This window comes from Cetorhinus maximus, unplaced genomic scaffold, assembly GCF_964194155.1.
Source record: "Cetorhinus maximus unplaced genomic scaffold, sCetMax3.hap1.1 HAP1_SCAFFOLD_598, whole genome shotgun sequence".
NCBI classification, from domain to species: domain Eukaryota; kingdom Metazoa; phylum Chordata; class Chondrichthyes; order Lamniformes; family Cetorhinidae; genus Cetorhinus; species Cetorhinus maximus.
In genome coordinates this window covers 195,684-213,815 of record NW_027596540.1, presented here as the reverse complement: position 1 = coordinate 213,815, position 18,132 = coordinate 195,684, and the positions used below count along the sequence as shown (strand labels likewise).

The 18,132-nt window shown below is 44.3% G+C and overlaps 1 protein-coding gene across 1 annotated transcript; it reads right to left on the bottom strand.

Annotated features, from left to right (window-relative positions):
- Nucleotides 1-1,169: 1,169 nt before the first annotated feature.
- On the bottom strand, nt 1,170-18,132 carry LOC144674253 (uncharacterized). Its single transcript, XM_078535684.1, has 5 exons — nt 17,616-18,132; nt 16,923-17,534; nt 12,658-12,843; nt 12,229-12,491; nt 1,170-1,192 (listed from the first exon to the last, which is right to left on the bottom strand). Exons 1-5 carry the CDS (start codon nt 17,996-17,998, stop codon nt 1,170-1,172), a joined length of 1,467 nt encoding a protein of 488 aa, XP_078391810.1. The 5' UTR covers nt 17,999-18,132.

The following is an 18,132-nucleotide window of genomic DNA, read 5'->3' as shown; positions in this document are numbered from 1 at the left end:
GTCCCATGAACCCCGGAGCAACTGAAATGCGAATCTCCGTTCTCGCTGTGATCTAGGTGACATTCGCTGCCCGTAAGAAATTTAAAATATTTTTTAATAAGGCTTCAGTTTCCGGAGGGATAAATTTGAAGAAAAAGAACAGGGAATTCATGTTAATCAAGTGCCGGGTCTGCGTTAGAGCGCACTTGAGTTATTGTGGGCAGATTTGGTATCTTCCTGTAAAAACTATAAAGAGACACAAAACGCAATGTAAGAACTAATTATAATGACGATGTCAGAATTGAGAGATAATAACTATCGAAAAACATTACATAGACTGGGGCTCATTCCTCTGGTAAAGAGAAGACTGATTGGTAACCGGATAGAGCTCTTTAACATGATGAAGTGGTTCATTGGGGAGATATGGGGAAGATGTATACACTTGAGGAGGATTCCAAAACTATGGGTCATAAATAAGAGTCACAAAAAGATCCAAAGAGGAATTCAGGAGAAATTTCTTTCCCCTTTAGAATATGGAACTCACTGCCACAAGGAGCGGATGAGCAAAATACACAAATACATTAAGGGGAAGTTAGATAAGCAGATGGTGGAAGAAGTGACGGAGAGATTTGCTGATGAAATGAGATGAAGAGGGAGGGAGGGTGCTCATGGAGATTGGAAACACCGACAGAGGGCAGTTGGGCCGAATGAGCTTTTGAGCTATAAATTGTAAATAATTTTATGTCACACTTACTGTGAATTTTCACTGTCAGTTCTGTTTAGTTGAACTTTTAACCAATGGTTTCTGCTTTCTTTAACCGTGTCTTCCAGATATGAGCGATGGAGATTCTGTTACTCAGGGGGAATCCTCACTCACACAGGCAGAGGGAAAAGATGTCACTTTAACCTGCACCTATACCGACGATGCTGATTACTTATTCTGGTACTGGCAGGAGCCAGGCAGAAAGCCCGAGTTTGCATTCCGGAGGTACAAGGGCGGTAGTTCTGAATTGAAGGCGGATTTCACTCAGAGTCGGTTTTCTGATACAGTCCAGCAGTCAGACAAGTCGTATTGATTGACTATCTCTGAGCTGCGGCTGTCTGACACCGCGGTCTATAACTGTGCACAGAGTCGCACAGTGCTGGAACCGAGCGAAGCACTCGGACAATAACTGCTGCAGCTTTCTGGGTCACAGCTGCTGTCTGCTGAGGGCTGTTGAAAACAACGGATCAGACACAGACACGTGAATCCATTCTGTGCGCGCAGACCCCGAGCACAATCCACATAAACACCATCTAAAATCATTCACATCGAATACTCATTCAGTCTGATTAGTGTATTAATTGTGTGAGGTCAAAATTGGTTGTTGTTTGATTGGGGCTCTCTGGAAACTCGCAACTCCCATTGAGAATACATACCCCTGCAGGCCGCCTGGAACCAGGTATATCCATGTGCCGCTGTTATGGAAAGAACCCAGGGCAAAAGAACAAATCATGTTTGCTTTGAAATATCAGTCTATAGTGGGACTTCAGTCACGTGTTGGTCAGACAAGACATGGATGCCAAATTTCCTTCCCAAAAGGCATTGGTGAACTACGTGGGTTTTTATGTCAATCGATGTCACCACTTAATTATCACCATTACCCAGATTAGTTTTATATTCTAGATTTATTAATTGAATTTAAGTTCCACCAGCTGTCGTGGTGGGATTTGAACCCGTGTTCCCCAAAGCGTTGGCCTGGATCCTGGATTACTAGTCTCGTGATATTGCCAACACTCCAACATCTCCCCACATTTGGCATCAATTCCTGGCAGTAACATCAAAAACAATAAGGACGGCGACTACTCAGGTACAAAATCGATTCCTGTGAGAGAGACTGTCTGACATTCGCCCTTTAATATGTAGACCAATAAGCCCTAGATCCCATCAATGACCGCATTCTACATATCATTGGCCCCATTCTAAACAGGACCGAACAGAATTCGCCAGTAGAGGGCGTCTAGGGCATCACCAAGTCTCGTGAAACGAACACCAAAGCCAATAGGGATGGTTTGTTGAGAGACGTCGCAATGGGCCTGGCCCCATGCAGAGTGTGTGTGGAACAATCAGGTGAGCAGAGCCCGGGTTCCTTCTCCACTTCTCAATCTCTGGATCGTTGAATTCACATTCACTGAGAGAGATTCAGTCAGACATGTTTCTGGTAATCCAAAACAAAACAAAAACAGAATTACCTGGAAAAACTCAGCAAGTCTGGCAGCATCAGCGGAGAAGAAATCAGTTAACGTTTCGAGCCTCCATGGCCCTTCGGCAGAACTGCAGCATAGTTTCAAAAAGGGAGAAATATAAATTGGTTTAAGGTGGGGTGGGGGGGGGGGGGGGGTTGGGGGTGAAGAGACACATTGAGGGTGTGGTGTGAGCAGATAATCCAAAGATATCACAGACAAAAGGGTCAAAGAGGTGTTGAAGGTGGTGGTCTTTGTCTGAGAAAAGTGCTAATTAAGAATGGAAAACAGGATATTCAAAGTACAGCTCTAGTGGGGGTGGGGTGGAAAGACTAAAGGTTTTAGTTTTAGATTTAAAAATAATGGAAATAGGTGGGGAAAGAAGAATCTATATAAATTATTGAAAAAAAAAAGCAGGTGGGGGGGGAAAAGAAATGGGGTGGGGATGGGGGGAGGGGGAGTTTAAGATCTGAAGTTGTTGAATTCAATATTCAGCCCAGAGGGCTGTAAAGTGCCTAGTCGGAAGATGAGGTGCTGTTTCTCCAGTTTGCGTTGGGCTTCACTGGAACAATGCAGCAAGCCAAGGACAGACATGTTGGCAAGAGAACAGGGTGGAGTGTTAAAATGGCAAGCGACAGGGAGGTTTGGGTCTTTCTTGCGGACAGACCGCAGGTGTTCCGCAAAACGGTCGCCCAGTTTGCGTTTGGTCTCTCCAATGTAGAGGAGATCGCATTGGGAGCAACGAATGCAGTAGACTAAGTTAGGGGAAATGCAAGTGAAATGCTGCTTCACTTGAAAGGAGTGTTTGGGCCCTTGGACGGTGAGGAGAGAGGAAGTGAAGGGGCAGGTGTTGCATCTTCTGCGTGGGCATGGGGAGGTGCCATAAGTGGGGGTTGAGGAGTAGGGGGTGATGGAGGAGTGGACCAGGGTGTCCCGGAGGGAACGATCCCTACGGAATGCCGTCAAGGGGGGTGAAGGGAAGATGTGTTTGGTGGTGGCATCATGCTGGAGTTGGCGGAAATGGCGGAGGATGATCCTTTGAATGCGGAGGCTGGTGGGGTGATAAGTGAGGACAAGGGGGACCCTATCATGTTTCTGGGAAGGAGGAGAAGGCGTGAGCGAGGATGCGCGGGATATGGGCCGGACACGGTTGAGGGCCCTGTCAACGACCGTGGATGGAAAACCTCGGTTAAGGAAGAAGGAGGACATGTCAGAGGAGCTGTTTTTGAAGGTAGCGTCATCAGAACAGATGCGACGGAGGCGAAGGAACTGAGAGAATGGGATGGAGTCTTTACAGGAAGCGGGGTGTGAGGAGCTGTAGTCGAGGTAGCTGTGGGAGTCGGTAGGCTTGTAATGGATATTGGTGGACAGTCTATCATCAGAAATTGAGACAGAGAGGTCAAGGAAGGGAAGAGAAGTGTCAGAGATGGACCATGTGAAGATGATGGAGGGGTGGAGATTGGAAGCAAAATTAATAAATTTTTCCAGGTGCCGACGAGAGCATGAAGCAGCACCGAAGTAATCATCGATGTACCGGAGAAAGAGTTGTGGGAGGGGGCCGGAGTAGGACTGGAACAAGGAATGTTCCACATACCCCATAAAGAGACAGGCATAGCTGGGGCCCATGCGGGTACCCATAGCCACACCTTTTATTTGGAGGAAGTGAGAGGAGTTAAAGGAGAAATTGTTCAGTGTGAGAACAAGTTCAGCCAGACGGAGGAGAGTAGTGGTGGATGGGGATTGTTGGGGCCTCTGTTCAAGGAAGAAGCTAAGGGCCCTCAGACCATCCTGGTGGGGGATGGAGGTGTAGAGGGATTGGACATCCATGGTGAAGAGGAAGCGGTTGGGACCAGGGAACTGGAAATTGTTGATGTGACGTAAGGTGCCAGAGGAATCACGGATGTAGGTGGGAAGGGACTGGACAAGGGGAGAGAGAAGGGAGTCAAGATAACGAGAAATGAGTTCCGTGGGGCAGGAACAGGCTGACACGATCGGTCTGCCAGGACAGTTCTGTTTGTGGATTTTGGGTAGGAGGTAGAAGCGGGCCGTCCGAGGTTGGGCGACTGTCAAGTTGGAAGCTGTGGGAGGAAGATCTCCAGAGGAGATGAGGTCAGTGATAGTCCTGGAAACAATGGCTTGATGTTCTGTGGTGGGGTCATGGTCCAGGGAGAGGTAGGAGGAAACGTCTGCGAGTTGACGCTCAGCCTCCGCGAGGTAGAGGTCAATGCGCCAGACAACAACAGTACCACCCTTGTCAGCGGGTTTGATGACAATGTTGGGGTTGGACCTGAGAGAACGGAGTGCAGTGAGTTCAGAGAGAGACAGATTAGAATGGGTGAGAGGAGCAGAGAAATTGAGACGGCTAATGTCACGCCGACAGTTCTCAATGAAAAGATCAAGAGAAGGTAAGAATCCAGAGGGAGGGGTCCAAGTGGAGGGAGAATATTGGAGGTGGGTAAGAGGATCCGTTGAACGGGGAGAGGACTCCTGCCCAAAGAAGTGAGCACGGAGACGAAGGCGGCGGAAGAAGAGTTCAGCATAATGCCGAGCCCGAAATTCATTGAGATGAGGGCGTAAGGGTATGAAACTAAGTCCTTTGCTGAGCACTGAACGTTCAGCATCGGAGAGGGGAAGGTCAGGGGGTATAGTGAATACGCGGCTGGGGCTGGGATTGGAAGATGGGGTGAGGACGGAGGGACAAGCAGGGGTGGAGGGTCCCAGATGGGTGTTGGAGTCGATGAGTTGTTGAAGCTTGCGTTCCTTAGCACTTGAGAGAAAGAGAAAAAGTTTCTTGTTGAGGCGACGGATGAGGCGAAGAATAAAATGAAACTGGGGGCACGCGCAGCTTTGAAAAAGGGTGCGGCGGTGCTGCTGGAGGGAGAGGTCGAGTGTGTTCATATGGCGGCGCATGGCACTGAGTGTGGATCTCAGAATGCGACGGGAACAGCAGTCCGAGAAACGTTTTATGTCCCGGAGATACCTGTAATCCTGGGTGGGTTCGAAACAAGAGGGATGGAATTTCAGTTGAAATCCACGTGGGGTGAGTCGGAGACAGAGACAGTCACTGAGAAAGGAGATATGGCTGTGAAAGCGGGTTTTAGTAAACACCTTGTCAAACACCAGGAGAGAAATGGAAAGCAATGAAGGTGAGCAGGGCAGAAGAGACAGTCAGAAATCCTGTCGGAGGACAGAACCATACTTCTTCAAAGAGGGCATTTTTTGAAGAGTGGTGGCAGTCAACTTCAGTTTGTGGTGCAACTTCAGTTTGAACTGAAGAACCTTGAACTTGAACAATCAAAGGACATGAAAAAAAAACTGGAACTAGAGGCAGCAGAAAAAGAAAGGGAAAAAGACAGATTATTTCAAAAAGAAAGAGAAATGCAAAAACTTGATCTCCAGAGGGAAAAGTTAGCAATGAAAGAGTGAACTAAGGAAAGAGAAAGAGAATATCGGTTTAAAAGGCTGGAAGTTAAAAAAGAGACCTCAGATTCTGAGGAAAGTTCTGATGAGGAAAAAACCTGTAACCTAAAACCCAGTGGGGAGATGTATAAATTGTACAAGTTCTTCCAAAGTTTGAGGAAAAAGATATCGAAGCATTCTTTATTTCATTTGAGAAGATAGCTAAGCTGGTGAAATGGTCAAGGAGAAGTGGACATTGCTGTTACAATCCAGGTTGGTGTGTAGAACACATGAGGTATATGCTTCACTATCAAAAATGTCGGTGAATTATGTTGTGGTAAAAAAGGCTATTTTGAGTGCATATGAGTTGGTTCCTGAGGCATCCAGGCAGAAATTTAGGAATATGAGAAAACAGAGTGGGAAAACTTATATCAAGTTTGAAAGAGTAAAACAAAGTAAATTTGAACAGTTGATACGGGCATTAAAAATAGAGACAACATTTGCAGCGCTTAGGGAAGTAATTCTTTTGGAAGAATTTAAAGATTCAATCCCTTTGGTAGTGAGAACAAATGTGGAGGAACAGAGGGTTCAAACGGTAAGACAAGCAGCAGAGACAGCTGATAATTATGAGTTAGTTCATAGAGCTAAAGCTTTTTTTGTCACCCTTTCAAATTGGAAAAGGATAGAAAATGGGAAGGTGAAAGGAAGGTGGGTAGTCAGGGAGGAGAAGGAGTAGCTGTAAGTTCCCAGGAAGTTTTTTCTCAGAATAAAAAGTAAGATGTTGAGGGTAGAAGTGACATTTGAAAGTTGAGATGTTTTCATTGTAATAAAGTAGGACACACAAAGTCAGTATGTTGGAAATCGCAGGGAAGATCTGTTGGAATCATTCAGGTGCAGGAAAGTTTTGGAAGTAAAAGTACTGTGTGTTCTGAGGCTCAGGCACAGGAGAAACCAATGGTTTGTGTACAAGTAAAACAAGGAGAATCAGTGATAGGTAAAGAAGTGGGAATGTGTTGAGCTTACCCAAGAGAATTCTGAGGAGCAGGTTGCAGAAATGTTTAAAGATTTTGTATGTGAAGGGAAAGTCTTTCCATGTGTAAAGGGTGGAGTAGGTAAAGATGTTAAATTTTAAGAGACACGGGGCTAGTCAATCCTTAATGTTGTGGGATAGTGATAGTTGTTGTGCATAGGAAGTATTGCAGGAACAGGTGATAATAATTGGGGTTCATGGAGATGCTAAACCTATTCCATTGTGGAAGATAAGAGTAAGTGGAAAACTGGCGCAGTGACTGTTGGGGTGGTGGAAAAATTGCCCATTGCAGGGGTTCAATTTATTCTGGGTAATAATAGAGCTGGATCACAAATGTGGGTGATGCCAATGGTAGGTCAGCAGCCTGCAGAAGTGTTTTCAATAGAGGTGTTACAAAGGGAGCATCCTGGATTGTTTCCAGGTTGTGTGATAACGAATTCACAGGCACACAGGTTGAAGCAAGAGAAACAAAAAGGATAAGCAGTTCAAAGGCATGAAGAAGGTATTGAAATACAATGAGCAGGCTCTGTGTTTGATAACATTGTTCGTAAAGACACAGCAGAGCACAGTTCAACTGAAGTGTTTAACTCAAGGCAATTAATTGAGTTGCAGCAAAAGATTTGCAATTAAAATAGTTATATCAGACAGCTTTCTCAGAAACAGAGGCAAAATGTATTCCAGAATGTTATTCACACAGGAAGACTACAGCTCAGAATTTTATTGCTGGAGACAAAGTGTTAGTTCTGTTACAAGTACTGAGTGACTTGTTAAAGGCAAGGTTTAGTGGGCCTTACAGGATTGAAAAGAAATTGAGTGAAGTAAATTATTCAATAAATGCTCCAGATAGAAGAAAGAAGCAGATGGTGAGTCATGTAAATATGCTTAAAAAGTACTTTGACAGGGAAGAGAAACAAAAAGAGGTATTAGTGGTGGTAAATGATGAGAAAGAGGTAGGAATGCAGGACACTGACATTGATTTTCCTCTAGTCAAATTGGATATTGAGGGGAACTTGAAAGCTTAAACGTAATATTGAGTTCCCTTACAGCCAAGTGTCAAAATGATTTGGAAAAGCTATTGCAGTCATAAAAAGCTATTTGTGGAAATAAGTTGGGGAGGATAGATTTAGCTATATATGATGTCTCTGTAGAAGTTTCATCTTCGAGGAGGCAACATCCTTATAGATTAAATCTGACAAAGTTATTACAAGTACAGAAAGAAATTGACTTCATGCTTCAAAATGATATCATTGAGTCTAGTTGCAGTAACTGGAGTTCGCCTATTGTACTGGTACCGAAACTGGATGGAACACAGAGACTGTGTGTGGACTATCGAAAGGAGAATACAGTGACAAAAGCAGATTCATATCCTAAGGTTAGAGGGTTGTATTGCGAAAGTGGGACAATCAAAATTTATCACAAAGATTGACTTGCTAAAAGGATATTGGCAAGTACCGCTTTCGGAGAGAGCAAAGGAGATATCGGCTTTTGTGACGCCAAATGGACTATATCAGTTTAAAGTCATGCCAGTGGCATGAAGAATGCACCTGCGACATTTCAAATACTGACAAAAAATGTCATTGCAGGTCTAAGCAATTGTGCGGTTTATATTGATGACTTGATAGTTTTCAGTCAGACATGGGAGGAGCAGTTACAGCATCTGGAAGAGTTATTTACTCGATTACAAGAAGCTAATTTGGTGATGAGCTTGACTAGAAGTGAATTTGCAAAAGCGCAAGGTACATATCTAGACCATACTTTTGGACATGGTAATGTGGCTCCAAAGGATGTGAAAGTCAAGTTTCGGAACAAATTTCAAGACAAAAGTGCAAGGCTATTCAGGTGGAGTTTATTAACGTAACCATTTAATCTACAGATAATACATGTCACTGGGTGAGAGAATCTGATTGCAGATGCGTTATCAAGTGTTTGAAACATAAAGGGAATATTGGACATTTTAACACCTGGACACTGAACTGGAATGATTTCTGCTGATACCAAGGATTTGCATATATATTGTTATGTTAATGAATGCAACTGGTAATGTAATAGTGTAAGTATATAGTTAAGTATAGGAGACAGTGTAAGATGGGTTAATTAAAAAGCTGTCTTTTAGAATTATGGGAGTTCATTTTTGATTAGGAGGGGGATGTCAAGATATAATAATGTCCGTAATGTTATTGAAAATTTTTAAAAATAGAGTTTAGTGGTGTCTGTATCTATATATGTGTGTCTTAATTGAATTAAAACCAGCTGGTCTAGAGGCTTTGATGTATAGGAGAGAAGTAGATTTGAAATGGTAATTAGATAAACATAGGGAAATAGAAGGTGAGTTGTAAAAGGGCCAATTTGCATTTTTAAATAGACCATTCAAAAGAGTGGGTGAAATATTACACCTAACCAGGTGAAACTCAGAAACAATATGCTTATTTTTTCAAAGCTTACTAGCAAAGTGGCTATTATGAAAGGGTCTTATTGTCAGAAGATTTAAAATTGTAAAAAAGCTAGTGACAATGAGAATTTGCATTTAAAGAGGGAAATATGTATAAAGGAAGAGAAGGCTGTTGGTAAAAGGAGGGGGATTCTAAGATCTAAAGCCTCCATCAAGTCCGTATGCAAGGGCCCAGTGCTGAAAGAAACTCATTTTGAATGTGACTGTCCAGGGAGTGCTTTGCCAGGGGTCATAGAGGTCTACAGCACAGAAAAAGGCCCTTCAGCCCATTGAGTCTGCGCCAATCAAACAAGTACTAATTATTCTAATCCCATTTTCCAGCACTTGGCCCATAGCCTTGTATGCCATGGCATCACAAGTGCACATCCAAATACTTCTTAAATGTTATGAGGGTTTCTGCCTCTACCACCCTTTCAGGCAATGCGCTCCAGATTCCACCACCCTCTGGGTGAAAAAAAATTCTTCCTCACATCCCGTATAAAGCTCCTGCCCCTTACCTTAAATCTATGCCGCCTGGTTATTGATCCCTCCACCAAGGGGAAAAGTTCCTTCCTGTCTACCCTATCTATGCCCCTCATAATTTTATACACCTGAATCATGCCCCCCCCTCAATCTCCTCTGCTCCAGGGAAAATAACTCTAGTCTATCCATCTCTCCTCATAACTAAAACTCTCAGCTCAGGCAACATTCTGGTAAATCTCCTCTGCTCTCTCTCTAGTTCAATCACATCCTTCCTACAACGCGGATTCCAGAACTGCACGCAATACTCTAGCTGTGGCCTAACCAGCATTTTATACAGTTCCAGCCTAACCTCCCTGCTCTTATATTCTATGCCTCGGCTAATAAAGGCAAGTATCCCAGATGCCTTTATAACCCACTTATCTACCCGTCCTGATACCTTAAGGGATTGGTGGACATGCACACCAAGGTGCCTCTGATCCTCGGTACTTCCCGAGGTCCTGTCATTCATTGTGTATTCCTGTGCCTTGTTTCTCCTGCCCAAGTGCATCACCTCACACTTATCCGGATTAAATTCCATTTGCCACTGATCAGCCCATTTGACCAGCCCGTCTATATCCTCCTGTAATCTAAGGCTATCCTCCTCACTATTTACCACCCCATCAATTTTCATGTCAACTACGAACTTACTGATCAACCCTCCTACATTCAAGTCTAAATCGTTTATATATGCCACAAACAGCAAGGGACCCAACACCAATCCCTGTGGAATCCCAATGGACAAAGGCATCCAGTCACAAAAACACCCCTCGACCATCACCCTCTGCTTCCTGCCACTCAGCCAATTCTGGATCCAATTTGCCAAATTGCCTTGGATCCCATGGGCTCTTATCTTCATTATCAGTCTCTGATGTGGGACTTTATCAAAAGCCTGTTTAAAGGTCTGTTTAAATCTGTGTTTTACTGTTGCCTTAACTGAGGTGTAACTGAGAGTCAGGTTAATTAGGGGATTTTTGTAGTTTTAAGAGCAGTAATTTTGTAGACATATGTATGTGCTTACAATCTTTCTTGTATTAATAAATGTCTAATTTAGTTTTATAAAAAACCTGAGACTCAGTGATCTTATTACTACTGAATTCAAAGCCTGCATCTCGAAACATACAAAATGCAAAAATGGATTATGACAGTTGTTTCAAGTTTCCTTCCGGGATTTGAACATCTCAGCATTTGCCATTGGCTGTGTCATAATACCCACACAACCCTCCACTCAATGGATTTCCTCCCTGGCTGTGGTCATCCCTATCTCTGTAATCTCCTCTACCCACAGAACCCCCATGAAACATTTGTTCATCTACCATCAGCCTCTTTAATATTCCTGATATTAATCACCCCACCACTGGTGGCCGCTCTTTCAGTTGCCAAGACCACAAGGGTTTTAAATTCCTCCTTAAACCTCTCCGTCTCCCTATCTCAGTTTCCTCCTTTAAGGTGCTCCTTAAAACCTACCTCTGAACAAACTTTTGGTCACCTGAACTCATGTCTGCTCATGAGGCTGTGTCAAATTTTGCTGTGTAACATTTCTGTGAAATGTCTTGGAATATTTTATGACATTAATTTGTATTTATATCTCACTTTTGTCATTGACTTGGACATATATCACCATTCCTTCATCATCACTGGTGAATAACCTGTAACTCCTTACCTAAGAGCACTGTGGGAGCACCTTCACCACACGGACTGCAGCAATTCAAGAAGGTCAAACTTCATCATCTCCACAGGTAACTGGGGATTGGTAATATCTGCTGGAATGTATGAAGAGAGAAACAAGGTTAACATTTCAGGTTGTGCAAAATAAATTACACGGAATTACGATGATGCAGAATTTGATGGTTAATATAAGTTCTGAAACATGAGAGAAATGTACAATCGCACCGGAAAAACAATTCCTGACTGTAAGATGCTGCAGGAAGATAAAACTGGTAAGTCGGCAGCACAAGGTCGAGGGATGAACAATAGTGGAAACCTCATTTAGACACGGTTGCAGAAGTAACAGTAAAATACTAAACACAGCTCAAACACACCCAGAGACAGAGGAAGTTAGACGACAGCAAAGAGGTGATCAGGGAGGGCAGAGGTGAAACAGGGCAGTGGAAGGACATGGATTAGATCCACCAGTCCAAGAGCCATGGAAACCCTTACAGACAACACAGCATAGCACTAAAAGCTCTAAATTCTAGATGAATGGTTAACTAAGCCGACAAGTGAAACAATTTCGGTTTTCAATTTTAAAATCTCCTGCTGGAGCCTGCAGGTGGAAATATATCAGAAGCACTGGAGTCAGAAAAAAATCTCCCAGTTGAGGAAATACTCAGGGAGCGGGGTGATGTCACTGAGCAATTGTCGGTGTGTGATGTCATAGACACGAACACAGAACATCTGGGTCTGTGCAAACCAGTGATCATTACACATTATGAAGGATGTGAGGGTCCTGGAGAGGGTGCAGAGGAGATTTACTAGGATGGTTCCAGGGATGAGGAATTTTAGTTGCAAGGTTAGGTTGGAGAAACTGGGGTTGTTCTCCTTGGAGAAAACGAGATTGAGGGGAGATTTATAGAGAGGTACAAGTTTATGACAGGTTTACATGAGGTAGATAAAGTGAGTTGAGATGAGTGCTTCAATCCAGTCCCACAGTAGGAGCACCTGAACGGCCTCTCACCAGTGTGAATTCGCTGGTGTGCGGTTAGTTCAGACAATCGAATGAACCCAGTCCCGCAGTGAGAGCACCTGAATGGTCTCTCATCAGTGTGAACACGTTGATGGGACATCAGTTCCCCAGAGCTTTTATAGCACTTCTCACAGTCTGGACATTTAAAAGGTCTCTCCCCAGTATGAACTCTCTCATGTCTCAGCACATGAGACAATTGAGTGAATCCCCTCCCACACACATAGCAGGTGAACAGTCTCTCACCACTGAATTCGCTGATGTACAGTGAGTTGAAATGATCCCCTGAACCCAGTCCCATAGTGAGAGCACCTGAACGGTCTCTCATCTGTGTGAACACATTGATGGTACATCAGGTCCCCAGAACCTCTGTAGTATTTTCGACAGTCTGGACATTTGAAAGGTCTCTCCCCAGTGTGAATTCGCTGGTGTGTCAGCAGGTCGGATAGCCGAGTGAATCCCTTTCCACATTCGAAGCAGGTGAACGGCCTCTCCCCAGTGCGAATGCGTCGATGAGCTTCCAGCTCAGACAGGTAACTAAACCTCTCCTCACGTTCCCCACATTTCCACCCTTTCTCCCCACTGTAAACGGTGCTTTTTCCTTCCATGTTCAAAATCTGATGACATTCAGGTTACGATAAATTGAGCGACTCCATCAGATCCTGATGTGATATTTGCTTTGAGTTTCCCAACTGCAAATCCTCCCCAACTAATACTCTGCGAAGTTGATTTAAAACAGAAAAAAAGGGAGTGAGAGAGAACCCACAAAAACACAAAGGCAAGTTCTGAAATTGAGATGAATGAATCTGGTAATTTGTGGAGCTGACACTAGCAAAAGTGACCATGAAAGCTGCTGGAACCCAACTGGTTCACTAATGTCCTTCAGGGAAGGAAACCTGCCACCGAGACAAAGGGGAGGCAGAGAGCGAAAGAGAGGGATTTTATATATCTACAGCTCGACTAGAACTTTGACAGAATCTCCCAAATCCTCAACCTCCACTAACTAAAAGGATGAGGGGAGCAGGTGTATGTGAACACCATCACCTCCAAGCTTCCCTCCATGGACTGCAGCGGTTCAAGAAGGTGGCTCACTCCCACTTTCTCAAGGGCAATTAGGGATGGGCAATAAATGCTGGCCCAGCCTGCAACTTCCATAAATGAATTTTAAAAAGTCCAAGTCACACACCATGCAGATTTGTCTGACATCCAGCACTGGATGAGCAGAAATCTCCTCCATTTAAATATTCCTTCCCTGCCACTGGGTCAAAATCCTGGAACTCCCTTCCTAACAGCACTGTGGGTGTACCTACACCACATGGACTGCAGTGGTTCAAGAAGGCAGCTCACCACCACCTTCTCAAGGGCAATTAGGGATGGGCAATAAATGCTGGCTGAGCCACCAACGCTCACATTATTACCTTCAGTGCATACTACAAATTCCACTCCCTAACCACTGACTCTCTCCCTCTCCTTGGCAACTGCTTGAGGCTGAATCACACTGTTCACAATCGCGAGATGAGCTTACAGCCACATACCCGCATCAACACCAAGACCGCCTATTTCTGCCTCAGTAACATCACCCGACTCCGCCCTAGTCTCAGTTTATCTGCTGTTGAAAGCGTCATCCATTCATTTGTTACCTGTAGTCTAAATTATCCTAATGCATACCCAACCGGCCTCCAACATTCAACTCCATCCTCCCACCCCCAGAATCTTGAGGTCATCCAAAACTCTGCTATCCATGTGCTTACTCACACTCAGTCTTGTTCACACATCACCCCTGCGCTCACTGGCCGACAAAGGCTCTCATTTAAAAAGCACCAAAACTTTAAAATTCTCATGCTTTCCTCCATGGTTGTGATGATCCCGATCTCTGTATTCTCCTCCAGCCACAGCCCTCACCGCCCCCTCGCCAGGATCTCTACACTGATCTAATTCCAGCCACTTGAGCATTCCCGATTTTAATCGCTCCACCATCAGTGACTGTTCCTTCAGTTACCTAGGCCACAGCTTTACGCCCCACTCTTCTTCTTTAAAATACTCCTTAAAACCTACCTCTTTGACAAAGCTTTTGGTCTCCTGCCCTAACATGGCTCATGTGGCTCAGTGTCAAACGTTACTTTGTAATATTTCTGTGAAATGCCTTGGAAAATTTTATTATGCTAAAAGCATAATTATTGTCACTGCCTTGGACATATATCGTTGATTTGCCTCATCAATTACACATTGTAACTCAAAGTGTGAAGCAGCTTGATGGACAATTGTCCTCAGTTTGTCCTTGGGAACCTTTCAAAAAATGCCCACAACAAAGATGGCGGCCGCGCACGCGCCCTGCTGCGCATTGCCCACAATAAAGATGGCGGCCGTTACCACGGGGCTGCAATCGGAACAAAACTGCCGTCCTGGCTCCGTGCAAAAGTGGGAACGCTAAGGTCTTTTTCGGGGTTTTGCGGATTACGCAACATGTTTACAAAACCTTTCCGCCTACCCACCGGATCCATCGCTTCCTCCGTCCCCCTACTTTTCCCCTTACCGATCCAGATCCGGCAAATAACCGTCTCTCCATCGCCATTACTCGCTATGCGCATGCTCCAATGTTTTTCACCACTGCGCCAGCGTACTGCTTTCCTGTGATGTGGACAGGGGATATTCCCCACCGCGGGGGATGATGGGTGAAGGCCTCGCCATTGAAAGTACAAATTATTGTATCACGATTTGTTTTCCTGGTGTGGTACGGAGACTGGGGCCGGAGGATCAAATAATAAACTTAGGAAACAAATTATATCGTTATATTGAAACTATTGGAGAAAATTCTGAAGGAGAGAATCTTTCGCCACTTGGAGAGGCAAGGTTTGATCAGGGATAGTCAGCATAGCTTTGTCAGAGGGAGGTCATACCTAACAAATTTGATTGAATTTTTTGAAGAGGTGACCAGGTGTGCAGATGAGGGTAGTGCAGTTTATGTAGTTTATATGGATTTCAGCAAAGCCTTTGACAAGGTTTTGGCTTGAAGGAGGCAGAGGGTGCTTTATTGACTGGAAGCCAGTGTCCAGTGGCGTACCACAGGGATCTGTGCTTGGTCCCCTATTATTCGTCATTTATATAAATGACATAGATGACTATGTAGGGGATGGGATTAGTAAGTTTGCGGATGACACAAAGATTGGCCGGGTGGTTAACAGTGAGGTTGAATGTCTTGGGCTACAGGTAGAAATAGACGGGATGGTCAAATGGGCAGATAAGTGGCAGATGAAATTTAACCCTGAAAAGTGTGAGGTGATACACTTTGGAACACCACTAGTCACAGCTCTCCATTCAGAAAAGCACCCTTCCACTGCTACCCTTGAATGTGTGCGCGCACACACTCACACACACCATTTTGTGTTGAGCTGGTTTCAGTTGTGCCTGTTAACCAGTTGATAGATTTTTAATTGGATACCATTAGGATCCTGCAGCAGTCCATTCGACTGAGGAGACAGTTCTAGATTCTGTCTGACACCATCAGTGGGTCAGGTGGAAGCTAAATAGAAAATCCTGCAGGAAAAATAATTCTTAACATTAAAAATCAATCTGAGCAATTGACTCAATACTACACCAGTGTGAATTAGTAAACTTTAACACAACAGGGTTTGTCACTAAGTAGTGTAAAGTACAGTGCACTAATGCTCACCTTTAGTCTTGCCCCTCTATCCCAATCTCTGGGAGATTGTTACTAGATTCACCCCATCCTTTCGACACAAATATTACCCACATAACACTGGAGTCATTAGAAATTGATGTGTGCTTCCCACATCCCATCAAAGAATAAAACAAAATATATTTTGCATGTGAAGATTTAATCATTTCAAGCATAAGTTTAATCTCATTGACAGCTATCAGCAGCTATTAACCCTGTTATGTTTTTGATCAGTAAAGGCTGGTAGGAGTGAAGTATATTTAAAAGGACAGTGTGTGGGAAGCACACATCAATAAAACTGGGAATTCTTGGACATACGCTGCAGGTTGTTCTTTTTCTGGGAATCAAACTGTTGTATTATTGTCCCAGCAGTTAACAGCCTCCTGTGAACTCATCCAGCTTCTAGTTTAATGCAGATTTTAACCCAATAAATTTCAGCATATTTCGATTCAGTGACTCGGGACTGACACACAAACACGTTAAACCTTTTTAGACTTATTAAGAACCATTTTCCGTCTGGAAACTTAAACCTGCTGTTTCACTTTCAGTCAGGAACAGATCACAATTTTATACCAACCTTTGATTTGGCAGCACGTTTCCAGCATTCACCATTGTTCTTCCTGACTCTAAAACCAGTTGTAAAAGTGCCTTCTGTTCTGTGTCTAGGAGCTCTGAACCATGGAAGAGAGCAGCTGAGGCACATTTCTTACACACCTCAGGATTCACCCACATTGGGATTGTGCCATCAGTGAAGAAAGATGAGAAAGACCAAAGTGTTGTTTGGGGGTCCCTCAGTGTGACCCTGATGGACTGTGTCCAGGCTGAAGTTCTGTTCCTACCGTAAGATCCTCCCCCAGATTGTCCTTTCTGACTCCAGCCAGGTGATGTTAAACACTCAGGTGAGGAAAAACAAAAATATACAAACAAAGCTGATTTATTTCACATTTATTCAGAATATTGAACCTCATCAACAGGTCAGGACAGTCAGAATGAACATGGTTCAGTCCTGGTATGATTAACAGCATCAACAGGAGTAGAATCCAAACTTTGCAATCGCTTGTGAACCCACTGGTGTGTTCGGAGGTGTGATGACTGAGTGAATGCCTTTCCGCAGGCATTACAGGTGAACGGCCTCTCCCCACTGTGAACTTGCTGGTGTTTCAGCAGATAGGATGAATGAGAAAATCTCTTCCCACACACAGAGCAGGTAAATGGCCTCTCTCCAGTGTGTACTTGCTGGTGATTCAATAGGTTGGATGACCGAGTGAATCCCTTCCCACACACGGAGCAAGTGAATGGTCTTTCCTCAGTGTGAACCTGTTGGTGTGTCAGAAGGTTAGATGAACGGGTGAATCCCTTCCTACAGTCAGAGCAGGTGAACGGTCTATGCCCCGTGTGAAGTTGTTGGTGTATCAGAAGGTTGGTTGAATTAATGAATCCCTTCCCACAGTCAGAGCAGGTGAACGGCCTCTCCCCAGTGTGAATTCGCTGGTGATTCAGTAGGGCAGACGGACTGCTGAATCCCTTCCCACAGTTGGTACAGGTGAACGGCCTCTCTCCAGTGTGAGTATATTGATGTGTTAGCAGATTCTTTTTGCTTTTAAAGCTCTTGTCACAGTCAGAACAATTAAAAAATTTATCAGAGCGAACAAATTGATGTGTCAGAAGGTGGGATGACTGAATGAATCCCTTTCCACACACGGAGCAGGTGAACGGCCTCTCCCCAGTGTGAATACGTTGATGTATCAGCAGATCTTTTCTGCATTTAAAACTCTTCTCACAGTTAGAACATGTAAACGGTCTCTTATCAGTGTGAACAAGTTGGTGTGTCACAATGTGGGATGACCGAGTGAAGTCCTTCCCACACACAGGGCAGGTGAATGGCCTCTCCTCAGTGTGAACTCGCTGGTGTGTCCGAAGGTTGTACAAATGGGTGAATCCCTTCCCACAGATGGAGCAGGTGAACGGTCTCTCCCCAGTATGACTGCGCCGATGAACTTCTAGTTGGGATGGGAAATTGAATCCCTTCCCACAGTCCATACATTTCCATGGTTTCTCCATGGTGTGGGGGTCCTTGTCTCTCTCCAGGTTGGACGATTAGTTGAAGCCTTGTCCACACACAACACATGTACAGTTTCTCCCCACTGTGAATCGTGTGATATTTTTGCAGACTGTGTAACTGCTTAAAGTTTTTT

Excerpts from the sequence above, each read along its gene's own strand:
- LOC144674253 (XM_078535684.1), bottom strand. The coding sequence starts at position 17,998 with ATGGAGAAACCATGGAAATGTATGGACTGTGGGAAGGGATTCAATTTC. Across the intron at positions 17,535-17,615 it reads TGTGGAAAGGGATTCATTCA|CAAAAAGAATCTGCTAACAC; the intron begins GTCATCCCACCT and ends GAGCTTTAAAAG. Across the intron at positions 1,193-12,228 it reads GCCGTTCAGGTGCTCCTACT|CCCTCAGCAGACAGCAGCTG; the intron begins GTGGGACTGGAT and ends TGTTTTCAACAG.